Source organism: Oncorhynchus clarkii, chromosome 13 (assembly GCF_045791955.1).
Source record: "Oncorhynchus clarkii lewisi isolate Uvic-CL-2024 chromosome 13, UVic_Ocla_1.0, whole genome shotgun sequence".
Taxonomy (NCBI): domain Eukaryota; kingdom Metazoa; phylum Chordata; class Actinopteri; order Salmoniformes; family Salmonidae; genus Oncorhynchus; species Oncorhynchus clarkii.
In genome coordinates, this window is record NC_092159.1 from 47,333,895 (window position 1) to 47,357,361 (window position 23,467).

The window sequence follows — 23,467 nt, forward strand, 5'->3', positions numbered from 1 at the left end:
GTTAAATTCCAGACCTGATTTTGACTTTGGACAGGCTGGTAATGGTGTTTTTTTATAAGGCAGTTCTCTTTTCCCACACCCCCACTTCCTCCTCCTCCACAGGCACTCCAGTGTGATGGTTAACCACAGAGCTGTACACCAGGGTAGCACTGTGAATCCCCCTTTTTCCCCACAGCATCCATTTCCCATGTTCCATCCCACTGGGTTATAATTCGAGTGGTAGCGTTTGAGTGTGTGTTTGAGAGAGAGAGCGGGAGATGTGTGGGATCCAGCTGAAGTGCCTCCATTTTGTTTTGGCTAGTGATTGTTTGCTCATTCAGTGTGTCATGTGACCTCTCCCTCCCCAGGTGGCGTGAGTGGTGGGGGTGCATTGAGTCCCCGGACACTGGGTCTCTTTGTGTCCAGCCCGGGGAGCGACTCACCCACTTCTCTTTCTCCATAGGTGGAACTTTAACTTTACCCCCAAGGTCTCTGCCTGCCTCTAACCTATCTGTTCATTGATTTTGACTGAGAAGACCAGGAAGTTGTGGTGTTTGCTGACCCCCCTCCCCACCCCCTTTGTGGAAGCTACCTAGTTTGGTCTGTGATTTGGAAACCTATGATGTGACTAATAACCCACTGACTGACTGTCAGACACAAGTAGGATACACAACTCCTCTGCTTTCTATGCTGGAATGCCGGGTTATGTTCCAGTTTAGTCATTAGATATGTTCCACTTGTTTGTTCCTGTCAGTGCCAATGACTCAGGGCTTGTAGGAGGACATTAAGTGATACCACATCTTTAACAGGATATTAAGAGATGAGGCTTCATGGGTCGTAAGAGGGAAGTGTGTGTGGGTGGGTTTCTGAATGTATGTCCAGCTGCAGCTTCAAATTCCTCTCCAGCTGTTTGGTTGTGGGCCATTTAGATAAGAATGTGGAGTAAATGTAGAATATGTTAGCCTAAAAGGCTTTTGTCATCTATCAGAGTTGCATGTGATCCCGGTTCCCTATGAAGGCTGTGTGGACAGCCTGGTGATGGAGGGAAGGAGCGCGCGGCGTGGTTATCATTAGCATTCAAGCTGTGATATACAGCAGCTATTACTCACTTTGTCACCCCCACAGATACCTTAGTTGACTGATGTTGCAGCGCCGCGCCTGGTACAAGGCTGACACGATTGAATAACTGTACACTACAAGTCTACTCTGTCCACCCTGTCATATCCACACTCAATTCATTCCACTGCTATACAACAATTAGGAATGCCTCTGAGCCCACCTCTATTATAGTGTTTTTGTTTGTGTGTGGTATTCTTCTCCATTACTGTGTTCATAGTTTTAAATGTCAACACTCATTAGCCTACTCCTCTCCCGTTGTGAGCAGCTCAATTGTGCTGTCTTTCCTCCCTGTCAGTCACACTGCAGTCGTTGGGTCTTTGAGCTGGCGGCAGCGCGACCAGAATGAGAAACACAGACACACAGAGAGACCCTTCTCTCAGCCTTGACTCGATACCGCCGTCGCTATGGCGACTGAGGATTTAAGATGCGCCGAGATGCAGAGGGTTACGTGATGTTTTTCCGGAGTGTTTAGTAGGGGCAGACAGGGTGAGAAATGTTTGGAAAATTAGTTTTGCACCAGGGGTGGGTTTTGGACAGGGCTGATATTTGTGATATTTCATGCTGGAAGGGAAACTGCTTTTGCCAAATGACCGTCAAAAGTAGAAAAGTTTTTCTAACCTTAACCTAATTCTCCTAACCTGCAATGTTAATACTCCTAACCTCCTGCGTAAGTTCTCTTAACCTCCTGTGTAAGTTCTCCTAACCTGTTACGAAAAATATGACAAAAGCTGTATCCCATCTAGTCAAAACCCTTCCACATGGGTAATAAATTGGAATTGATTAGAATTGTCACTTTTTTTGTACCATTTTTGACTCCAGCTAGCTCCCTCCCAATCAAACCCTTATTCACTTTGGCAAGTACATTACTCGGTTGTACAAAAAAAATCACAACTCCTTGAGAACAGTATTTTGTTAAAAGTGGACATGGGAACGAAATGATGTGATTCTAACTAACCAAAATAATGTTTTTTACATTTCTACATATTTTTCCCAGGATTGTGAGTGTAGCACTTTTTGTGTCTGTGTGTGCAAGTGCCCATGATGTTGCATTCTCTGTATGTATATGTGTGTCAAATCAAATTGAATTGGTCACATACACATATTTAGCCGATGTAATTGCTGGTGTAGCGAAATGCTTGAAATGTGTGTGTGTGTGTGTGTGTGTGGCCATGTTTATGTGCCTGGATGGAGAGAGCTATATATTTGTCAGTGTGTGAGTATGAGAAAGTGCGCCCGGCGTGACCAATAAAAATAGGTTTACGATGCCGCCCTGTAGGTGCAAGCTGGTCGGTTTCCTTTTCTTAGGGAAGTCTCCTGTCATCAGGACAGACTTCCTATAAACCCATACATTTAAAGAATTCTGTGTGCTGGCAGGAAATGGGGACAATCATTTAACTGTATGTCATTAAACAAAGATATTGTGACAGAAAGTAGATTCAATGGGGGTGTTCCGTAGGTTGGATCATATGGCTAACATATTTCTGTCAGCGATATGGTGTTTGCTCTGTTTCTTCTGGCTTATGGACCGTTTAATGCAATATTTTGTGTTGGTGAGATGGGATGTGCAACCATTCTTTTTCTCCAGGATGTTTCTCTGACTGTCCCCCCACAGTTCTCTTCCTTGCTCCATGAAATGGGTTTCTATGGCTGTGCAGCCGCACACAAGCCTAAGATCACCATGCACAATGCCAAGTGCCGGCTGGAGTGGTGAAAAGCTTGCCGCCGTTGGACTCTGGAGCAGTGGAAATGCTTTCTCTGGAGTGATGAATCACATTTCACCATCTGGGAGTCCAACGAATGAATCTGGGTTTGGTGAATGCCAGGAGAAAGTTACCTGCCACAATGCATAGTGCCAACTGTAAAATTTGATGGAGGAGGAATAATGGTTTGAGGCTGTTTTTCATGGTTCGTGCTAGGCCCCTTAGTTCCAGTGTAGGGAAATCTTAACGCTACACCATACCATGAAATTCTAGGCGATTCTATGCTTCCAACTTTGTGGCAACAGTTTGGGGAAGGCCCTTTACTGTTTCAGCATGACAATGCCCCTGTGCACAAAGCGAGGTCCATACAGAAATGGTTTGCGAGATCGGTGTGGAAGAACTTGACTGGCCTGCTCAGAACCCTGACCTCAACCCCATCGAACACTTTTGTGATGAATTGGAACACAGACTGCGAGCAAGGCCTAATCGCCCAACATTAGTGTCCAATCTCACTAATGCTCTTGTGGCTGAATGGAAGCAAGACCCCGCAGCCATGTTCCACCAACTAGTGGAAAGCCTTCCCAGAAGAGTGGAAGCTGTTAGAGCAGCAAAGGGGGGACCAACTCCATATTAATGCCCATGATTTTGGAATGATATGTTCGACGAGCACGTGTCCACATACTCTTGGTCATGTAGTGTATGTAACACCATGAGAAGTATTAAACAACCATCATCAGAGAACAATTTAAGAGCGTGGCTGTTTGACATTCAGATTTACACACATGTACATCATTATAGTTTACAGCCGGTCTTCACTCTCTAGTTTACTACGTGATCAGTCAAACTATCTGCTCTATACCTGCATAACATTGACCTACCTATCCTACCACGTATATTGGTGGTTAGGCTATATATTGACTGAAAAATAAGCAGTTGGCCCATGGTGTCTGAGTTTACATCTGTTTTATTTTTTTTGACTGATTTCGTATTCTCAGTTTAATTTTTCAAGGTTTCTGTTTTCACCTGGGGTTTTTTCAGGTTTTCACTCTCAAAATCAAAAAAATGTTTAAATAGAAAAACAACTAAATTGGATGTTCTAAGTCCACAACAATGCTTAAACCACATCAGGAGATGACTTGAGGTCTGTTAAATTTTTTATAAATGTAGATTTTGGGGTGTAGCACATAGCAAGAGGCTTTTATTTAGTGTTATTTTTGTAGTGTATGTGATGGTAGAATTAGCAAAACAATTTATTAATTTGTTCACCTTTATTTAACCAGGTAGGCCAGGTGAGAACAAGTTGTCATTTACAACTGCGACCTGGCTAAGATAAAGCAAAGCAGTGCCACACAAACAACAACACGGAGTTACACATGGAATAAATACCCACTAGATTGATGCAAATAATCCATTTAAGCATAGGTTACTTTGTAGTTAACATTTAATTGAGAAGGTTTTTGGAAAGCCTTTCCATCTACCAGAAGACTTTTCATTAGCATCATCGCTAACGACTACACAAAGTGGTAGACGCGCTCACTGCGCATACACAGATGGGGAATTCTCGTTAACTCTTCAGAAAGTTGCAGGAAATACATATCACTGATGTATTCTGTTCATGTCTTATGTATGATAAGCTTGCTCAAATTAATTAATTTTCAATACATTTAGTTGATTCCCTACTAAGTTCAATAAAACAATTTATATGGTTAAATTCTGTTTTAATGTCCCTTGCCGTTCTCCGCATCGCAGATTTTACAGGGCCCTAGTAATGAGAACTCCTCTCATGTTCTGATGGTTGGCTTACATTGGATGATGATTGCAGTCCGGTGCTTCATTTATGTGCTGCAGTCTATCTCAGCATTGGCTTCTCTGCTGCCATTGTCCGGTTATCTCTGTAATTTCAGTGGTTTTGTCTTGGGTCTGCTGTGCTCGGCTGTAATTTGGCCTGTTCTATATTTTACATGTATAAGTGTTGTGTTGTTTTCCTGCTGAATTGATGGCTAGGTTTAATGTATGCTTACAGAAGGCCCGTTGGTTTTCATGTCCCGGTCAGAGGGACATTACTGCAAGTTCTGGTGTTCCGTGATGTGTCATTTCTCTACCACAGTCAGACAGGCCTATTGTGTCACCGGCCTCCTCTCTCTTCCCTCTTCCTCTCTGCCAGTTTACATTTGGCTACATGAGACTCACCATTGCCCTTTCTCACTGGGACTCCCTGTAACGTTTGAACTGTTCATGTCCATCTCCTGTAGCTTTGCTCCGCTGCAGCTGTGAAAATACAGAAAATTACCAGCTTTGAGAGTCCATTTCTGTTGATTTAAATCATCTACTTTTGAGAAACACACTATGTAGCTAGTTGTCAGGAGCCAGCGTATGTCGTTCTGCCCGTATTTGGTTGTAAAAGAAGCCAGACCTGAATAGTGATATCACAGAGTGCTGTTACCTGATTCTTACAACTCCTCACCCCCTCACAGCACCTCACACCCCGACATTCTCTCTCTCTCACACCTCTCTGCCTGTAAATAATTAATTAGATCACTGGAGCTAGAGCGGGTGTGCAGAGCGAGGTGTTGTGGAACCTTTCAGGGGCCTGTGGTGTGTGTGATGACTGGCATACAGTGTCTGTGTGAGACTGACTGAGAGAGATGCATACCAGATGTTTGAGTAATGAGGTGGGTTTCACTGGAACGGAACACATTCCCAGGGATGTTTGCTGGAAGAAATTCTTCCTCGTCTGTCGAGCATGTTCTCCATTCCCATCCCCCAAGAGGGTTTAAATTCGGTTAAGACCTATTTGTCTCCCTCCTCTCCATCTTAATGGTGTAATTTTCATTAAACCTAGAAACCCTTTGTGTGTGCTGAGTGTATCAGTAAACACCATGTGTAGATGTTTGTGTTTCACACTGCGGTCTGTGATTTGTGTGTTTAATTCAGTCCATGGCACTCTTAAATGGTGTTCTGTTCCCTCTCATACGTTGTTTCAGCTCAGACCTAAATTGATTTAGGAGTCAGGTTATGTTTCACATGCACTGTGGTTCTCCCTGTGTTTAGCTGTGGTTGGGTGGGGAGGGGCAGATGAATAGCGGTGGTTGTAGATTCAATGGCTTAGGCTGCTGTCTGCCCCTATGGGCCTGCCTTTGTTTATTTGTGTTAGCAAAGTAAAGTCTGGACACACCTGCATGTGAGCGGATCGCTGTACAGAGAAGACACACAAATGGCCTCGGGGCCCGCCAGACATGAGACAGATTTCATCTCTCAAAGATCTGAAATCGACTCACATGGCAGCTATGGACGGCTGTCGCACCGCAGCTGGCATCTATGGGGGTGGTATTGAACGGCGCTGGTAGTGAGCATAGTGGGTGGATTTTGATCAGTGGGATGTGGCCCAAAAAATACATCGACCAAATACACAAAGGTAATTGAAGTACAATAGAAAGGCCATTCTTGCCTGTGGCTGTGTCTGTACTGAAGCGGACCAGAGGGACTGGGCTTGGGCCGGGGCTGAGTAAGTGACTGAGTGTGTGTCGGTGGCTCCAGTCACCCAGGTGGCCGTTCATCCAGGCCTGGTGGAGGGTGTTTAAGTGGCTCTGCCTCATTGCCTCAGCAGCCCCTCCATGGTTCTCACTGGGGATCTGCCCAATCTACTACTCTTTTGCTGCAGGCTGGCTGCTCTGGGGAAGAGTATGCCCCTCCCTTTTAATAGTTCATATTGAATTCATGTGCGAATGCCTTATGATTCAGCATGTCGCCAACAAGTGCCCATATGTACTATCGTCAAGTTACTTTCTTGGTTGAGTTGCTGTTAATCAACTACTATAGCTATAAATCATGTTGATGTGAGTCTATTTTCTGGAGCGGAACATTGGAGTTCCTCATGTCATTGAGTCATCACCTGGTTGTCAGCTTATGATCAGTACACACACTCAAATGTAGAGATATAGGGTCTGGCACAATCCAGTCTGGCTAAAGATATATGTTCATGTGTTTTCTCTATCACCTGAAAGTCACATTACTTGTCTTACATTACACATTATAAAAGAAATGCTCTTGCTGCTTATGTAATGTAGCCAAGGCTATCCATATCCAAGATGGAGCGCTTTTCGATTCAGTTCCCTGAGCAGCAGTGTATCACTTCAGCCCTGCACAAACCTCTCCCTTGGCAGTGATGTAACCACACGATCACAACAGCCTGTCAGTGTGTAATATGTGTCTATCTGCAACGATTAAAAATAACACCTCATTCTCTTCTCTTTCAGTCCTCTGCGCCAAAAACCTGGTGAAGAAAGATTTCTTTCGTAAGTAACCCAGTGAAAGCTGTGTTTCTGATCTTCGACTCCATGTTAAATGGCTTTATAGTTTCATAGTCAGGGGGCTTGAGGACTTTGATGTCTGCAGTGTGAGATATGTATCCCCCGTGAGAAATGTGAAATGTGGGTCAGTTTGAGCTGATTAAAGAGGGCCTGCTGCCAGCTGCTAGAGTTCCCTACCATCAGAACGCCATGCTAACACACTTAACCAATCACTACACTACACCAGCAAAGAGGAAAGGGTTAGTAGCCTGTAATGTTACTACTGATATGTTTGTGGGGAGAAAGATGAGCTCACCACGTCACAATGATGTAGCTTATTATCAATATTAGCCAATAAAACTAGTACTATTTTATTCCCTTTGTTTCGTTCCCATTTCATGCATTGAGTCACACAGGTCTGAAATATCTCTTAGGATCGGATCCTTTTTAAAATGTTCGCCTAAAATGACATACCCAAATCTAACTACCTGTGGCTCAGGACCTGAAGCAAGGATATGCATATTCTTAAAGGAAACACTTTGAAGTTTGAAGTTTGTGTAAATGTGATATTAATGTAGGAGAATATAACACATTTAATCTGGTACAAGATAATACAAAGGGAAAAAAACATGGATTTTTTTTCTCTTTTTTTCCATCATCTTTGAAATGCAAGAGAAAGGTCACAATTAAATGCAATTTCGATTCTGGCCACTAGATGTCAGCAGTGTTTGTGTACATTTTTAGACTGATCCAATGAACCATTGCATGTCTGTTCAAAATGTTGTATTAAGTCTGCCCAAATGTGCCTAATTGGGGCAATTCTGTAGAGGTTAAGTATGGGATATCAATAAAACGTTTATACCGTCATTTAAAGCTAGTCCATTTAAGAGTGAAAAAGCACAGCATTTCAGTGTGTGCTAGGTGTCCATAGTGGCTCGAGTGTTTGGGTGTGTTTGGGTCAGGCTGTCATGGAGAGTGAGTGTGTTAAGGTCCCTCACTCAGGTGGTTTCTCTGGTGCCCATTCCTCCCATTCCAGCCCTCAGGGGCTGAGTAAACACTCACTCAGTTAGGGCCTGGGTGGAGAGAACTATGCCTTGTGTGGCAGCAAGGCAGGCTTGTCTCTGTGGGATAGTGTGTTTATGTATACGGAGAGATGTATTTCTAAGTGCAGTTTTGTTTTGTTTGTGTGGGCCTGCATGGCATATGTGTGTGTGTGTGTCCGTGAGCCTGTGTGTCCACCACACCCAGGCTATCTGCAGGTAAATGTCGTCCAACAGGTCCCTCAGGTCTGTCTATTAGTGTCAATGTCATGTCCACCCGTATCTCTAGATATCAGTCACTCGGCTCAGGTTCAGTCACACTGTCAGATTCACACATCAGCCATTCCTAGACTGTCATAGAATGTTATTCATCAAAAGTAGTTTTCTTCAGATGACCTCTTTTCCCCCTTTCAGAAACCGGATAGTCTCACTTCCATCTGCATAATGAAATCATCAAATAATGATGGAGTGATGCCTGTAACATTTTCTCCTAGTACAGCCTGTCCTTGGCCAGGGCAGTGTGCTAAGGCAGAGTGTGTGTGTTCCCCTGCAGGCCTCCCTGATCCCTTTGCCAAAGTGGTGGTGGACGGCTCAGGACAATGTCACTCCACAGACACCGTGAAGAACACCCTCGACCCCAAGTGGAACCAGCACTACGACCTGTGAGTCCCCTCATCACTCAAACCACATAATGGATAGTGCAGAGCTTGCACTTGACATACCATCCATATAGAAGCAGCTGTGACTAGATGTGAAACCGTGTATCTAACAGAAACCTTACCTTAACCTGCTGATTTAGTAATGAACCAGCATTCTGCTGAACTGCGGCCCCTCTCTATAATTATCACAAGTGCCCTCTATGCTATATCTACACCAGTGGAGGCTGCTGAGGGGAGAACAGCGCATGATAATGGATGGAACAGCGCAACTGGAATGGCATCAAACACATGGAAACCATGCGTTTGATGTATTTGATACCATTCTACCATTCCGCTCCAGCCATTACCATGAGCCCGTCCTCCCCAATTAAGATGCCACCAACTTCCTGTGATCTACGCATTCCCTCACCCAACTCCAATGTGCCAAGGGATGTGTCACATATTGATTCTGCAGGATCTGAATGCCTTACAGTAAGCTATGTTTATATCTGTCCTCTCACTTATCTGTAGGCCAGCAATGACAACTCCACTGGGGTAGTTAAAGTGAAAAAGAAAAACATTTAAATAGAACCGTGGGGAGGGAAACTAATCTCAGAAGCCTTTTACCTTTTGGACAGAAATATGTGCATGTCTTGTTGCACCCATGTCGCTTTTCCCAAGGACTGCTTGTCTTGTGAAAACATCCTGGAAATAGAGGGGGGTGAAAGTTTCCAGTATTTGGGAAAGTTCCAAGTGTTTATCCAGCCGTCACGCGTAGCTAACAGAAAGAGGAAGCACATGTCTCCGTTTGTTTGGTTGCTCAGGATACCAGACCCTCTCCCACCATGGCTGTTTAATTAGCTGTTCATGTCCCGTTTGACAGGAGGGAAACACAGCCCTCAGTCAGTCAGTCCCACTGTGGAGGAGAGAGAGTGCTGGACACGGTGATGGATGGGAGGACATCGACCTGTGTGCTCCCAAGACGGAGCCAAACGCACGCACACACACCTCTCCAGTTTTTTTTTCATCTGGAACCTGCCTGTGTTTCTTCCTGTTAATGACTATGTTAAACCTTTAGGTGCCTTCCCTCTGTGTGTCAGGGTTAAGGATTACTACTCCACGCTAAGGCACATGGACTCTCCTCAGTGTGTGAAGTCTAATTGACTGAGGGTAGCTGAGCACACTCACACATATTCAAATGGTGTCTGAAACACCTGGTGCTCACGCTCAGCAGAGCCAGAAAAGCCTTTGCTTAGTTGGCACTGAAGCCTTTTTCCATTGGTTGTATGTGCACAGCGTGAGGAAGTGTATGTGCTCATGGCAACATTGACACGTCAGGGCCTCCTCAGTGGTGCTGTCAGTGGTCTGACCAACAGACTGGCCCGTGACCGCTGACCCCAGCCAGCATTGTTGCGGAAGTGGCCTGTATGCCAAGGATAGCAGACTGTGTCTCGCTGGCAAACTTCCTCTCCTCGACTCCTATCCAGCCCAGTTAAAGTATGTGGAGCAGACAGACCGGACTGTAATACGGCTCTGAAGCCCTATTAGGGGCAAACCTATCAGTTTCTTGTTCAGGACGCTTTAAACTACATTTATACTAAGTATAATATGTTAATGAATATGTCAAATAACATTTTATTTGTCACATAACAGTGAAATGCTTACTTACGGGCCCTTCCCAACATCAGGTGTAGACTAACAGTGAAATGCTTACTTACGGACCCTTCCCAACAACAGGTGTAGACTAACAGTGAAATGCTTACTTACGGGCCCTTCCCAACAACAGGTGTAGACTAACAGTGAAATGCTTACCCTTTCCAACAACGCAGAGAGAAAGAAAATAGAGAAATAATAGACAAGTAAAACATGTAATAATAAATACACAATGCATAACGATAACTTGGCTATATACATTGGGTACCAGTACCAAGTCGTTGTGCAGGGGTACAAAGTATTTGAGATAGATATGTACATAGGTATAAAGTGACTAGGCAACAGGATAGATAATGAGCAGTAATAGCAGCGTAAGTGATGAGTCAAAAGAGTAAGTGCAAAAAGGCTCAATGCAGGTCGTCCAGGTAGCTGTTGGTGAACTATTTGTCTTGGGGGTAGAAGCTGTTCAGGGTCATGTTGGTTCCAGACTTTGTTCATCGGTACCGCTTGCCGTGCAGTAGCAGAGAGTCTATGACTTGGGCGACTGGAGTCTTTGACGATTTTGAAGGCCTTCCCATGACTGGCAACTGCTTGGCATCCGACCGCAATGTGCTACAGGGGGTAGTGTGAATGGCCCAGTACATCACTGGGGCCGAGTTCCCTGGCGTCCAGGTCCTGGATGGCGCCTTGCAGTCGGATACCAAGCAGTGGTGCAGCTGTATAACCTTTTGAGGATCTGAGGGCCCATGCCATATCTTTTCAGCCTCCTGAGTGGGAAGAGGTGTTGTTGTGCCTTCACAACTGTGTTGGTGTGTGTGGACCATGATAATTCCACCCCTCCACTACAGCCCCGTGGATCTCCTCCCTATAGGCTGTTTCATCGTCATTGCTGATCAGGCCAACCACCGTCGTGTCGTCAGCAAACTTAATGATGGTGTTGGAGTTGTGCGCGGCCATGCCATGCAGTAGCGGGCGAACAGGGAGTACAGGAGGGGACTAAGCACGCACCCCTGAGGGGCCCCCGTGTTGAAAGTCAGCGTGGCAACTGTGTTGTTGCCTACCCCCACCACATGGGGGTGGACCGTCAGGAAGTCCAGGATCTAGTTGCAAGGGAGGTGTTCAGTCTCAGAGTCCTTAGCTTAGTGATACATTTGGAGGGCACTATGGAGTTGAACGCTGAGCTATAGTCAATGAACGGTATGCATGGTTCAGTGTTGCTTGCCTCGAAGCGAGCATAGAAGGCATTTTTCTCGTCTGGAAAGGCTCACGTCACTGGGCAGCTCGTGACTGGGTTTCCCTTTGTACCCCGTGATAGTTTGCAAGCCCTGCCGCGGCAGGGTAGCCTAGTGGTTAGAGCATTGGGCTGGTAGCCGGAAGGTTGCAAGTTCAAATCCCCGAGCTGACAAGGTACAAATCTGTCATTCTGCCCCTGAACAGGCAGTTAACCCACTGTTCCCAGGCCGTCATTGAAAATAAGAATGTGTTCTTAACTGACTTGCCTGGTTAAATAAAGGTAAAATAAAAATAAATAAAAAATCCAACGAGCGTCAGAGCCGTTGTAGTAGGATTCAATCTTAGTCTGTATTGACAAACTTCCTGTTGGAGGTTGTAACAGATTTTCTTTTAAGCGTCCGGAATACTGTCCTGCTCCCTGAAACCAGCAGCTCTAGCCTTTAGCTCAGTGTGGATGTTGCACTTATTAATGATGCCGGTGACTGATGTGGCGGCAACCTCAATTTTTGGGGATGAATCGCGTAGCATATTACAGCCTGTGCTAGCAAAACAGTCCTGTGGCTTAGCATCTGCTTCGTCGGACCACTTCCGTATGGCGCTGCCAGGAGACAGGCCAGTACATCAGGAGACGTGGAGGAGGCAGATGGAGGGCAACAACCCAGCAGCAGGACCGCTACCTCCGCCTTTGTGCAAGGAGGAGCAGGAGGAGCACTGCCAGAGCCCTGCAAATTGACCTCCAACAGGCCACAAATGTGCATGTGTCTGCTCAAACGGTCAGAAACAGACTCCGTGAGGGTGGTATGAGTGCCCGACGTCCACAGGTGGGGGTTGTGCTTACAGCCCAACACCGTGCAGGACCGCTTCACAGATGAAAGCAGGTTCACACTGAGCACATGTGACAGACGTGACAGAGTCTGGAGACGCCGTGGAGAACGTTCTGCTGCCTGCAACATCCTCTAGCATGACCGGTTTGGCGGTGGGTCAGTCATGGTGTGGGGTGGCATTTCTTTGTGGGCCGCACAGCCCTCCATGTGCTCGTCAGAGGTAGCCTGGCTGCCATTAGGTACCGAGATGAGATCCTCAGACCCCTTGTGAGACCATATGCTGGTGCGGTTGGCCCTGGGTTCCTCCTAATGCAAGACAATGCTAGACCTCATGTGGCTGGAGTGTGTCAGCAGTTCCTGCAAGATGAAGGCATTGATGCTATGGACTGGCCCGCCCGTTCCCCAGACCTGAATCCAATTGAGCACATCTGGGACATCATGTCTCGCTCCATCCACCAACGCCACGTTGCACCACAGACTGTCCAGGAGTTGGCGGATGCTTTAGTCCAGGTCTGGGAGGAGATTCCTCAGGAGACCATCCGCCACCTCATCAGGAGTATGCCCAGGCGTTGTAGGGAGGTCATACAGGCACGTGGAGGCCACACACACTACAAAGCCTAATTTTTACTTGTTTTAAGGACATTACATCAAAGTTGGATCAGCCTGTAGTGTGGTTTTCCACTTTAATTTTGAGTGTGACTCCAAATCCAGACCTCCATGGGTTGATAAATTTGATTTCCATTGATACTTTTTGTGTGATTTTGTTGTCAGAACATTCAACTATGTAAAGTAAAAAGTATTTAATATGAATATTTCATTCATTCAGATCTAGGATGTGTTATTTTAGTGTTCCCTTTATTTTTTTGAGCAGTGTATAATGATGAGATGTTAATTAATCTCCTATACCTTCATAGATACAAGTATTGGGATGAAAAGACACATGCACAATGTTGTGTTCCCATAGCCTGGACCAGGGCCTTGTCCCTCTCTGTCCCATCTCTGCAGCTATGGGGACAGGGGGAACAGGTGGCGGTAGTGTCCCCAGGGCCCAGCTGGTCCTGTTCTGCCTGCTGAGGAAGTGTGACAGCCTGGCCTACCTAGCACCAACTGCCATGCATTATACCATATACTGTACCTCAACCAACCAGAGACATAACATAGAGATGGCCTAAGAGGAGAAACTCTTATCTTATTACAAGTAATCATATTATCTGAGAGTTTGGTATGTTTGGCATGTGTATACTGTATGTAAACATAGTGTAAACATAGTGTAAACATACTGTATCTTGTTTTGAAAAGCTTAATCCAATGTCTAGTCTACTGCCCTTATTATTTGATACAATAATCATATCCAGATCTGTGTTGGATGTAATAATTCCCCCCTACAAATCTGTCCTGCATTCTAATGCTCTCAGATAGCACCCCAGACAGGCATTTGGCTTCTACTCAAAATGTCCAGACATCTTACTCACAGCCGCATTGTTTCACATCCCTTTAGTTTCTGTAAGCAGCATGGTAATTATAGTGGGATGCAGTCTGCTAACTGTATGGATGATTAGTTTTACACTGAGGAAGGGAACTGGGCTGAACAGATGTGCCACGGCAGGTTCACGTAGTGTGAGTTTAATACCCAGGCCTCGACTGACACACAGTACCTAAGAGTGATAACAGAGGCAGTCAGGGAGTAATGTTATGGTTCAACTGTTCACTCTCCTTCTTTTCCTCACTTACACTATCCTCTTTCTATCCCTCTTTCAGCCTCTCCTCCTCCCTGTCTCTTTAATTTCTCTCTCCCTCTCTGGGTGATTTTGGGTCGAAGGGCTGCCTTTAGATGATTTAGGACTCACAGGATCTGTCTGTGTTCGTCCTTCTCGTACCCAGACACTCGGGGTCGGGAGTCGCACATTCACAGATACCGGGCGGAAAATCCCTCTCAGACACCTCCTGACTGTGTTCTTATGGGGACGCAGTACGCGGTGACAGGCAGCCCCGAGCGGATGTGCCTCCCCAGCGGGGACATCCAGGCAAAGACTGGCCTTTTGGAACAGTGCATTCACACGGGCTTTAGTAACATCTACAGTACATTGGAAGTGACTGGTCTCTCTCTTCTGTCCTCAGATATATTGGAAAGTCTGACTCCATCACCATCAGCGTGTGGAACCACAAGAAGATCCATAAGAAGCAGGGGGCTGGCTTCCTGGGCTGTGTACGCCTTCTATCCAACGCCATCAACCGCCTCAAAGACACTGGCTGTAAGGACTACCTGATTGAATTAGTGTGCGTGTGTGTGTGTATTTAATGCTGTGAGGTAATGTCTGTGTAGTGACGCATTGTCTGTCCCACAAACGGAGTCACAAGCTAGCGGAGTCGCAGGCTAGCGGAGTCGCAGGCTAGCGGAGTCACAGGCTAGCGGAGTCGCAGGCTAGCGGAGTCACACGCTAGTAATCCCCTTCTCCTGTAACAGTGACACATTGAGCTGTACCCTCACAAGTGCACACACTCTCTCCTTATTCCTGACAGGTCACAGACCAGGTTGTGAGAGGGGTCACATTCTGCAGTGCCAGAACAGGAAAAGACAATCAGCATCAGCCCACAATCACTGTGAACGTGTCATGTCAGAAGCAAATGGCTAAATGAGATTGAGGCTTGGCCCAATGCAGCAGTGGCAGCCAGGCAGGGACCCAGTGATGGCTTTACCAAAGGGCCTCCCCCTCCCACTGTATGTATACTATGCTGATAAGCCTGCTATGGTCTTGTAGACAGAAAAAGGACTATCCCACTGCTTTTCCTAGAAGCCCCTGACACTTGTTTTCCTGGAAAACCCAAACCCTGTGCCTCAACTGTGAGTAGTTTGCCTCTGCATTTCCTCTCATTCCCCCCTCCTCACGCCCTCCACCCTCGTCTGTCCCATAGAGTGGCAGCATGCATGCGCCACAGACTAACCTCCGTTTATCTCGGTCGGCAAATCTAGACAACTGGTCATTTTACTCAGACATGCATAATTGTACAGCTATTTAAATGTAAGCATAGATTTGTTATGTCCCTCGGTTGTGGTCTTATTCAAGTGTATGTTTGTCAATCTTTCGCTTGTGCTTTTTGCAGCTGTTCCACTGTGTCCTTTCCACAGGCGTTTTAAGGGGCTTTGGGTTTGTTTGTGCACGCTCATTGCCCCAGTCTTGTAATGGTTTGACCGACCATGTTTTGGTCCCTGTTTAGTCTAGACGCACATCCTGAGCTGATCTGCATGACACTCAGACAACAGTGAACAGATAGTGGCATTTCTCATGTCTGCAGGCAACGTGACATTTCTTTGGTCCTTTTTTTTGTTTTGTTTTTCAGCCTGGGCTGAGAACGTAGACAAAGAGTTTCCAGACATTGGCAGGGGTTCATGTCCATGTTCAGTCTGGGTGGAATAGTGCCGGCTTTGTGCAGAGATTTGTCAAATGTTTGACCTCTGTAGTGAACTGCAGGCTGCTCGGTACCGATGCTCAGTGATTTTTTTACGGTCCATGGCCACTCCACAGACCATCTGTTCCAGTACATATCCCATACCCAGCCTCCAAGGGAGGGGGGAGAGGAATTCACTGTGGGTGATGTAAACGATACAGAGCAAAGGGACTTGTCTGTGGGGACAAAAACCCTCCCAACACATGCTAGTTTACATGTCTCTCAGACAGTGATCGATCCCCCTTTCCTCTCTCTCCTCTCTTCTTCCCTCTCCTCCTTCTCCTCTCTCTCCCCGCTCTCCTCCTTCCCCTCTCTCCTCCACAGATCAGAGATTGGACATGAACAAGCTGGGCCTCAATGACAGTGACACAGTGAGGGGTCAGATAGTGGGTGAGTACAGCGGTGACCAGCAGGCCACATAGACTTTCACCACACACTCATGTACATTCACGTAACACTGTTATGTACCTGAAGTGTTACCACTCCATTATTAGAACCTCAGGCTAACCACAGTTGTTTTTATAATGCTGATAAGACCTCACTAGACCACCACGCATAGAAATAGAACTAGGAAAGAGAACAAGAAACCCTCCCAACACCATGTAGGCTCCATCCAGCAACCTGAGCCTGCTGGGTGACTTATTTTCCCAGTGATTCGTTGGTGTGTAAAGCGTTGAGCGCTGCCCCTGAGCGTGCCGTGCCTCTGGCACCAGGCTTGATGAGCGCCTCCCTCTGACTCCAGACGGCCCGCACTTCCATCTGCACCACAGGGCCTGGTGACAGACAGTAACAGCACCACTGACCCACCAACATGGGCACTGAACAGCCTGGGTGGTAGCAGAGAGGACCGGGTTAGCTAGCTACAGTAGACATAAAGTCTAGCATTGATACGTGCCCTCCACTCACTTCTTGGGTCCTTTCCAGAACTGGGATTCGGGACTGGTCAGGCCACTGTCAGAGTGCAGACGGCTGGTACTTCTACTTCCAGACACAATCATCTTGTCACGCACAAGAGGATTTGACCATGTGATCCTCTTAAAAATGGATTCCTCATTTAGCCCTAAATAACATCATTACAGTATTGCATTACATCAATTCACAGTTTTAAAATCGTTCCGCTTTAGTCTCTGGTATGAGAGGACATGAACAAAGTGAGATTCTACCACCCAGTCATTCTCCTATGTGTATCTGAATGTGTCTCTGTGTCCAAAGTGAGCCTGCAGTCCAGAGACAGGATAGGCACAGGAGGCCCAGTGGTGGACTGCAGCCGTCTGTTTGACAATGACCTGCCAGACGGGTGAGTACCATACCCACCAACACACCACAACTCCATTTAACATTTGTCCGTACTAGACAGTGGACCCACTATCACCACATCATACCCTCACAACAGGGCCAGTCTGAGCCTATCATAACCACACTGCCTCACAAGCAAAAGTGTTTCAGACAGCATGTGGTGTGGTGTTCCAGACTCAAATCTAAGTAGCCAGAGGCTCTGCTGTTCAGACACTTCACCAGCTTAGCACGACTGACCTCAGCACTGAGCCAATGATGTTGGCTGGGGTTAAGGAGTTTAGTCTGGGGTTGGTGTGCGCCAGAGGAATTGGGTGAGCAGATGGGAGACTGTGTCCTATTAGCTAGCAAGAAGCTCTGTGGGGAATATCTGGGTCATGTTTAGTAGGGGGGGATGTTTTGAAACAGAGTGAAACAGGAGGTACTACCTGAACTTGGTTGCCCTCAATGTCCACTCACTGCTTTGTACGTGTGTGTGTTTGTATCTACTGCATCCAGCTGGGAGGAGCGGAGGACTGCGTCTGGCCGAATCCAGTACTTGAACCACATCACACGCACCACACAGTGGGAGAGGCCTACCAGGTGAGTCAGCCTGGCCTCAAAGTCTTGATGTAACATAGTAAATGTAAATCTGTGACACTCAAATTAGTATGATATGTTTGGTATGATGACATAAGGTTACTGAAGCCAAAACACTGAAGGAGGGAGGTTGGTCGGGTAGGATGGGTGGTGGGCGTATATAGCGAATGTCTAGCAACCCGAACTTTAGCATTTTTGCTAATTAGTAACTACTTAGCATATTAGCTAATCCTAACCTTAATTCTTAACTCCTAGCCAAGCTAACATTAGCCGCCTAGCTTAATGTTAGCCACAACAAAGTGGAATTCCTAACATATCATACGTATTGAAAACACTTAACATATTGTACAAATTGCAATTTGTAACATATCATACAAATTGTAATTCGTAACATATACTAAATGGAGGGAGACCGGTTTACATTTACTATGTTATGTCTGTCCCTGAGTCCAGGCTGAGTGAGTACACAGTCTTACCCACTACCCAGCCTCAAACCCATGGCATGAGGCATGAGTCCCCAAGACCTAGACAGCATTGAATTTGTATTAGGAAACACTGCAGACTATTGAACGGGGCCCTAAGACTCTTATGCTCCAGACGGTATTGTTGCTCCACAGTCACTGTCTCTTTGCTCTTATCAGCTCCCTTCCTGTTACTCTGCTCTGCTCTAGACTGGCCTCAGGCCCCTCACTCAATACTGCTCTGTGTGTGCGTGTGCCTGTGTCTATGTCTCTGCCTCACTGACCTCATGATGCTTAAGAAAGCAGGAGCAAGCCAATGTCTAGCCCTAGCATCTAAGCGTATTACAAGCACAGCTAGATATGAAATATGAATAGACACGGGCCTGATTTGAACAAAACTACCATGAAGGATATATTATAACCCACCCTCCCTGTCTGACTGTGATCTCCTCCTGTTCCCTGTCTCTCCCAGGCCTGCGTCGGAGTACTCCAGCCCAGGCCGGCCTCTCAGCTGCATTGTGGATGAGAACACGCCCATCCTGAGCACCAACGGGGCCACGCCCACCATTCCGTGTATCCCGTCCAGTGACCAGCGGGCCCAGGAGAGACGCGTCCGCTCCCAGAGACACAGGAACTACATGAGCAGGACACACCTCCACACACCCCCAGATCTGCCCGAGGGATACGGTTAGTGGAAAGAGGATTCTAACACACAATATGGACACACCGGACATCCACCAACATACACACAATCACACTATAGGACGACCACTTCGGTTCCCACAGCCAGACTAGACTGGAGCATTCTGTATCATGAACATCCTTTATGAGAGACGTGTCTCCTTCTGTTTTAAGACCGGTGTCGTCATTGCAATGCCTCAGTGTTAACTGCCTCCCTCCTCCTCTCTTCAGCCCAACGCTCAGCTGAATCATCCTGCTAATCTGTGTCCCTATTCAGTCCCAACAACACAGCCACCATGACTTTGCAGTGCAGCATAAGCAGCCTGACAGGCCCCATTTTAAAGAACTAATTGAATCAATCTAGCAGTTAAAGTCTGGCGGCAGCCGCTCACTCCTCCCCCTCCTCTCTCCTTCCTCACATGCAGTCCATGGGCGGCTGCTTGATATTCAGACACTGTGTAGTCTTGCTGAGGATTTAGGAGTGCTGGCCAGAGAAGTAAATCACAGTAGCCCTGCCCTGCCCAGCTCTACAAGATTAGGAGGATGCTGTCTCTTTTTGGGCCAGCTCCTCTGAACCGCTGTCAGCAGCCCCAGTGGCAGGCCAAGGTCGGCCAAGAAGTGTCATTCTGTGTCGAATTCGTTGGGCGCATTGGTGCTCAGCGGGGAGAGGGAGGGGGGGTGGAAGTTATGTACACGTATGTTAGAGAGGCAGGGCGGTGGGTCCTAAGGAATGCCAGAGAAGAGCTTCCAAGCTCATGGAAATATCTCTGTCAATCTGTGATGAATGAGCTCACCAACACAGCCTACTATCTTCTCCCCCTGTCAGCCCCGCAACTGGGATCCAAACTGACTCAATCCCTGCTTTTATCTCCATCTGTGTGATCTCTGTTACTCTTCCACACGCTCGGATCAAGATACGCACACGCACATTGACGCACCAATAACAATCCTCACGGTGGAACAAATGTATAACTAACAGCTTTATTTTCCTTATCATCCACTCACATCTCTCACTCATCTCTCACTCATCTCTCACTGATCTCCCACTCATCTCTCACTCTCTCACTCATCTCTCACTCTCTCACACTCATCTCTCACTCTCTCACTCATCTCTCACTCATCTCTCTCTCTCACTCATCTCTCACTCTCTCACTCATCTCTCGCTCATCTCACTTCTCTCTCTCACTCACCTCTCACTCTTACTCATCTCACTCTCACTCATCTCTCTCTCCTCTCACTCTCACTCATCTCTCACTCATCCCACTCTCTCACTCATCTCTCACATGTGTGTACTTGTCTGTAACCATTGCTCTGTACCTCTTATACCTGTATGAGTAGCCATGCTATTGTTCCCCCCTTACAGAGCAGAGGACCACGCAGCAGGGCCAGGTCTACTTCCTCCACACCCAGACAGGAGTCAGCACATGGCACGACCCTCGAGTGCCCAGGTATACCCACCACCACTGTCTGAACACACAGTGCCCAGGTATACCCAGCACCACTGTCTGAACACACAGTACCCAGGTATACCCACCACAATCAGTGGCTAGCTCTCTTTGGGCTATGAGAGAGGGCTGGTGTCACAGTCCTTTGTAGCTCAGTTGATAGAGCATGGTGCTTGCAATGGCAGGATAGTGGGTTCGATTCCCAGGACCACCCGTATGTAAAATGTATACGCTCATGACTTTAAGCCGCTTTGGATAAAAGAGTCCACTAAATGGCATGTAAATGTAAACCATAGGGATCTGAGAGGATTCACAGCAGACACCTCTGGCACGCCCTCTGCCTCCATACCCTCAGCACACAGCCTTCAGCCCTACTGTACATGTGGCTCAGAGACGCCACTCACTCAGGCATGTGTGTCTCATGGATTACCACAGGCCCAGAGGAGAACACACATCAACACGTAAGTCTACTGGGAATAGAGTCAATAGAAAGAAAGTCAGTGATTGAAAAATACCTAGACGTTGCCATTCTCTTGCCCCCGTGGAAATACGTGTGATAGATGCCGTTCTCTTGCCCCCGTGGAAATACGTGTGATAGATGCCGTTCTCTTGCCCCCGTGGAAATACGTGTGATAGATGCCGTTCTCTTGCCCCCGTGGAAATACGTGTGATAGATGCCGTTCTCTTGCCCCCGTGGAAATACGTGTGATAGATGCCGTTCTCTTGCCCCCGTGGAAATATGTTTGATAGATGCCGTTCTCTTGCCCCCGTGGAAATACGTGTGATAGATGCCTTTCTCTTGCCCCCGTGGAAATACGTGTGATAGATGCCGTTCTCTTGCCCCCGTGGAAATACGTGTGATAGATGCTGTTCTCTTGCCCCTGTGGAAATACGTGTGAATGGAATAAGAAGAATGGAATAAAAGTGATGTCGTTTTGGAATCTTTTCTCGTCTCTTTGTTTCCCAGTTACCGTCAGCCTTGAGGTCTGCTTCATTCCCTGACTTTGATTGGCCTTACGTCTCATTCTTTCTTTGATTCTTTCTATTTTCTGCCCTTCACCTCTGACTGTGTTGGGGATTTGTGCTTCCCAGAGACCTGAGTAATGTAAACTGTGAGGAGCTGGGCCCACTGCCCCCTGGCTGGGAGATCAGGAACACAGCCACCGGCCGGGTCTACTTTGTGGACCATAACAACCGCACCACGCAGTTCACAGACCCGCGCCTCTCCGCCAACCTGCATCTAGTCCTTAAGTGAGTATCAGGTTATACCAGCGCCACAAATGAAACATGGTCCAGAGCCTCATAACAGCCCAGATTAAATGAGAAGTAGTTGAGGGAGAACTGTACTGTATGACTGGCTGGCAGTGTGGCTGTGTAACTGTGGTGTTTTGTGTTCTGCAGCCCAAGCCCCAATGGTTCCCGCAGCGGCATCGAAATTCAGAACAGTCCGATCAGGTGAGGCCCTCTATTTCCCCCCTCTATTCTATGGCCAACCTCTATTTCTCCAACACTTGGTTCTGGAGAGACAGAACAGACTGCACACAGACAGACACACACAGATACAGACACAGACATATTGACTCCCCCACACAGGATGTTTTACAGGGGAGTCCAGTGCCAAGGTGTGTTAAACACCTGTTGGGGTTCAGCTATCAGAGCAGCCTTTCTCCTGTGCACACACTCTCCCTCACACACTCCCACACACAACCTCACCCATCCAGCACACAATCCGTCACAAAGCTTGTTTTGGCTCGACATCAGATAACAATGTGGAAACCAAGACTGATGTGTCTGTGGCTGAGGAGCGTCTTACGTCCAGGAAACGGAGCATAAATTTGATGCCCGAGTCAATGAATGAATTGTGTGTGTGCGTGATAGTGTGTTTTGGTGTGTGTGTGTTGGTGCGTGCCTGTGTGTGCCGTGTTCGTCAGTACATGCGCTTCAGAACTTTTCCTCGCAGCTGTTCAAACATGGCCCATGTAACGATAGCTGCAGCATTACCCACAGTGCAGTGTAAAGGTGGAGCAGAGTACAGGCGGCTTCGGAGGCCTCCTCCGTCTGACCTCATTCCTGCTCCGTGCCGGGAGAGGCGGAATGCACCAATGAAAAGATCTGGTGTTATTTTCCCCTGTTCTGACAGATCAAAGAACTTGTTTGGGACTTTGGTGCTTTTTCTGCGGTCCTCTGAAAGTCATATAAAATCCCAGGCTGGCACGCCATGTATGTTTGTAATGCAGGAATCTTGTCTTAAGCACAACAATGTCCAGATGTGTGAAAAGCAGTGCAAAGTGTTTCTTCTCTTTAAAAAGCACTGGTCCGATTATTATTTCACTTTAAAGTTGGGAATTTGAGTTTTCTAGGTTATTGATGTCTTTGTTTAAGAGGAATAATTGTATTGAAATGGAAGGTGCTTAAGCTGAGCCAAGAGCGGGTTTGTGGCCATTAGAATGATGTACAATGGGCCCTGGGTCCAGCCACATACCTTCCCTGGGTTCTGCTTTTAAGGGAGAAACCCTTGGCTTTGTCTTGGAGAACCTAAGGCTGCATTTACACATGCAGCCCAATTCAGATTTTTTTCCCACTAGTTGGTAGTTTGAAAAATCAAATCAGATCTTTGACATCAGATCTTTTTCAGAGCTGATCTGATTGGTCAAAAGACCAGTGAATGAAAAAAATATCAGAATTAGGCTGCCTGTGTTAACGCAGCCGACAGGATCTCTAGGTGTGCACTAATGTAACACACATTGGATGGTGGCTCAGAGGTTTGGAGTGTGCAGTCTGCTGGTTAGCAGAGGGCTCATGGGCCTGAGCCAGTCTGACTGGATCATCCTATCTGAGAATACCTTCTCTGATTTTGTCCCCTCACGGACCGCTGTGGAGCAGAGAAGATGGACTCTGGCTGAGACGAGGGGTGGGAGTGACATTCCAACCAGCGACAAAACTCTGGAAAAGATATCAGAAGGCCGGCGTGGTTTTCCATCAAGACATCTGCCTTTTATCAAGGAAAACGATTTCAGAAATTCTCACCCCTCATGCTGTCATCCCACAAAAATGTTTGATATATACGTGTCCTTCAAGGTTATAGT

The 23,467-nt window shown here is 46.9% G+C and overlaps 1 protein-coding gene across 1 annotated transcript in view; it reads left to right on the plus strand.

Annotated features, from left to right (window-relative positions):
• Window positions 1–23,467, plus strand: part of LOC139364926 (E3 ubiquitin-protein ligase SMURF2-like) — a 54,797-nt gene that overhangs the window by 19,385 nt on the left and 11,945 nt on the right. Inside the window, exons 2-11 of the mRNA XM_071102164.1 lie at window positions 7,055–7,093; window positions 8,681–8,789; window positions 14,594–14,727; window positions 16,247–16,312; window positions 17,135–17,219; window positions 17,714–17,797; window positions 18,728–18,942; window positions 20,300–20,384; window positions 21,474–21,632; window positions 21,783–21,836. Coding sequence (XP_070958265.1) covers window positions 7,055–7,093; window positions 8,681–8,789; window positions 14,594–14,727; window positions 16,247–16,312; window positions 17,135–17,219; window positions 17,714–17,797; window positions 18,728–18,942; window positions 20,300–20,384; window positions 21,474–21,632; window positions 21,783–21,836 — 1,030 coding nt within the window. The remainder of the gene's footprint in view (window positions 1–7,054; window positions 7,094–8,680; window positions 8,790–14,593; window positions 14,728–16,246; window positions 16,313–17,134; window positions 17,220–17,713; window positions 17,798–18,727; window positions 18,943–20,299; window positions 20,385–21,473; window positions 21,633–21,782; window positions 21,837–23,467) is intronic.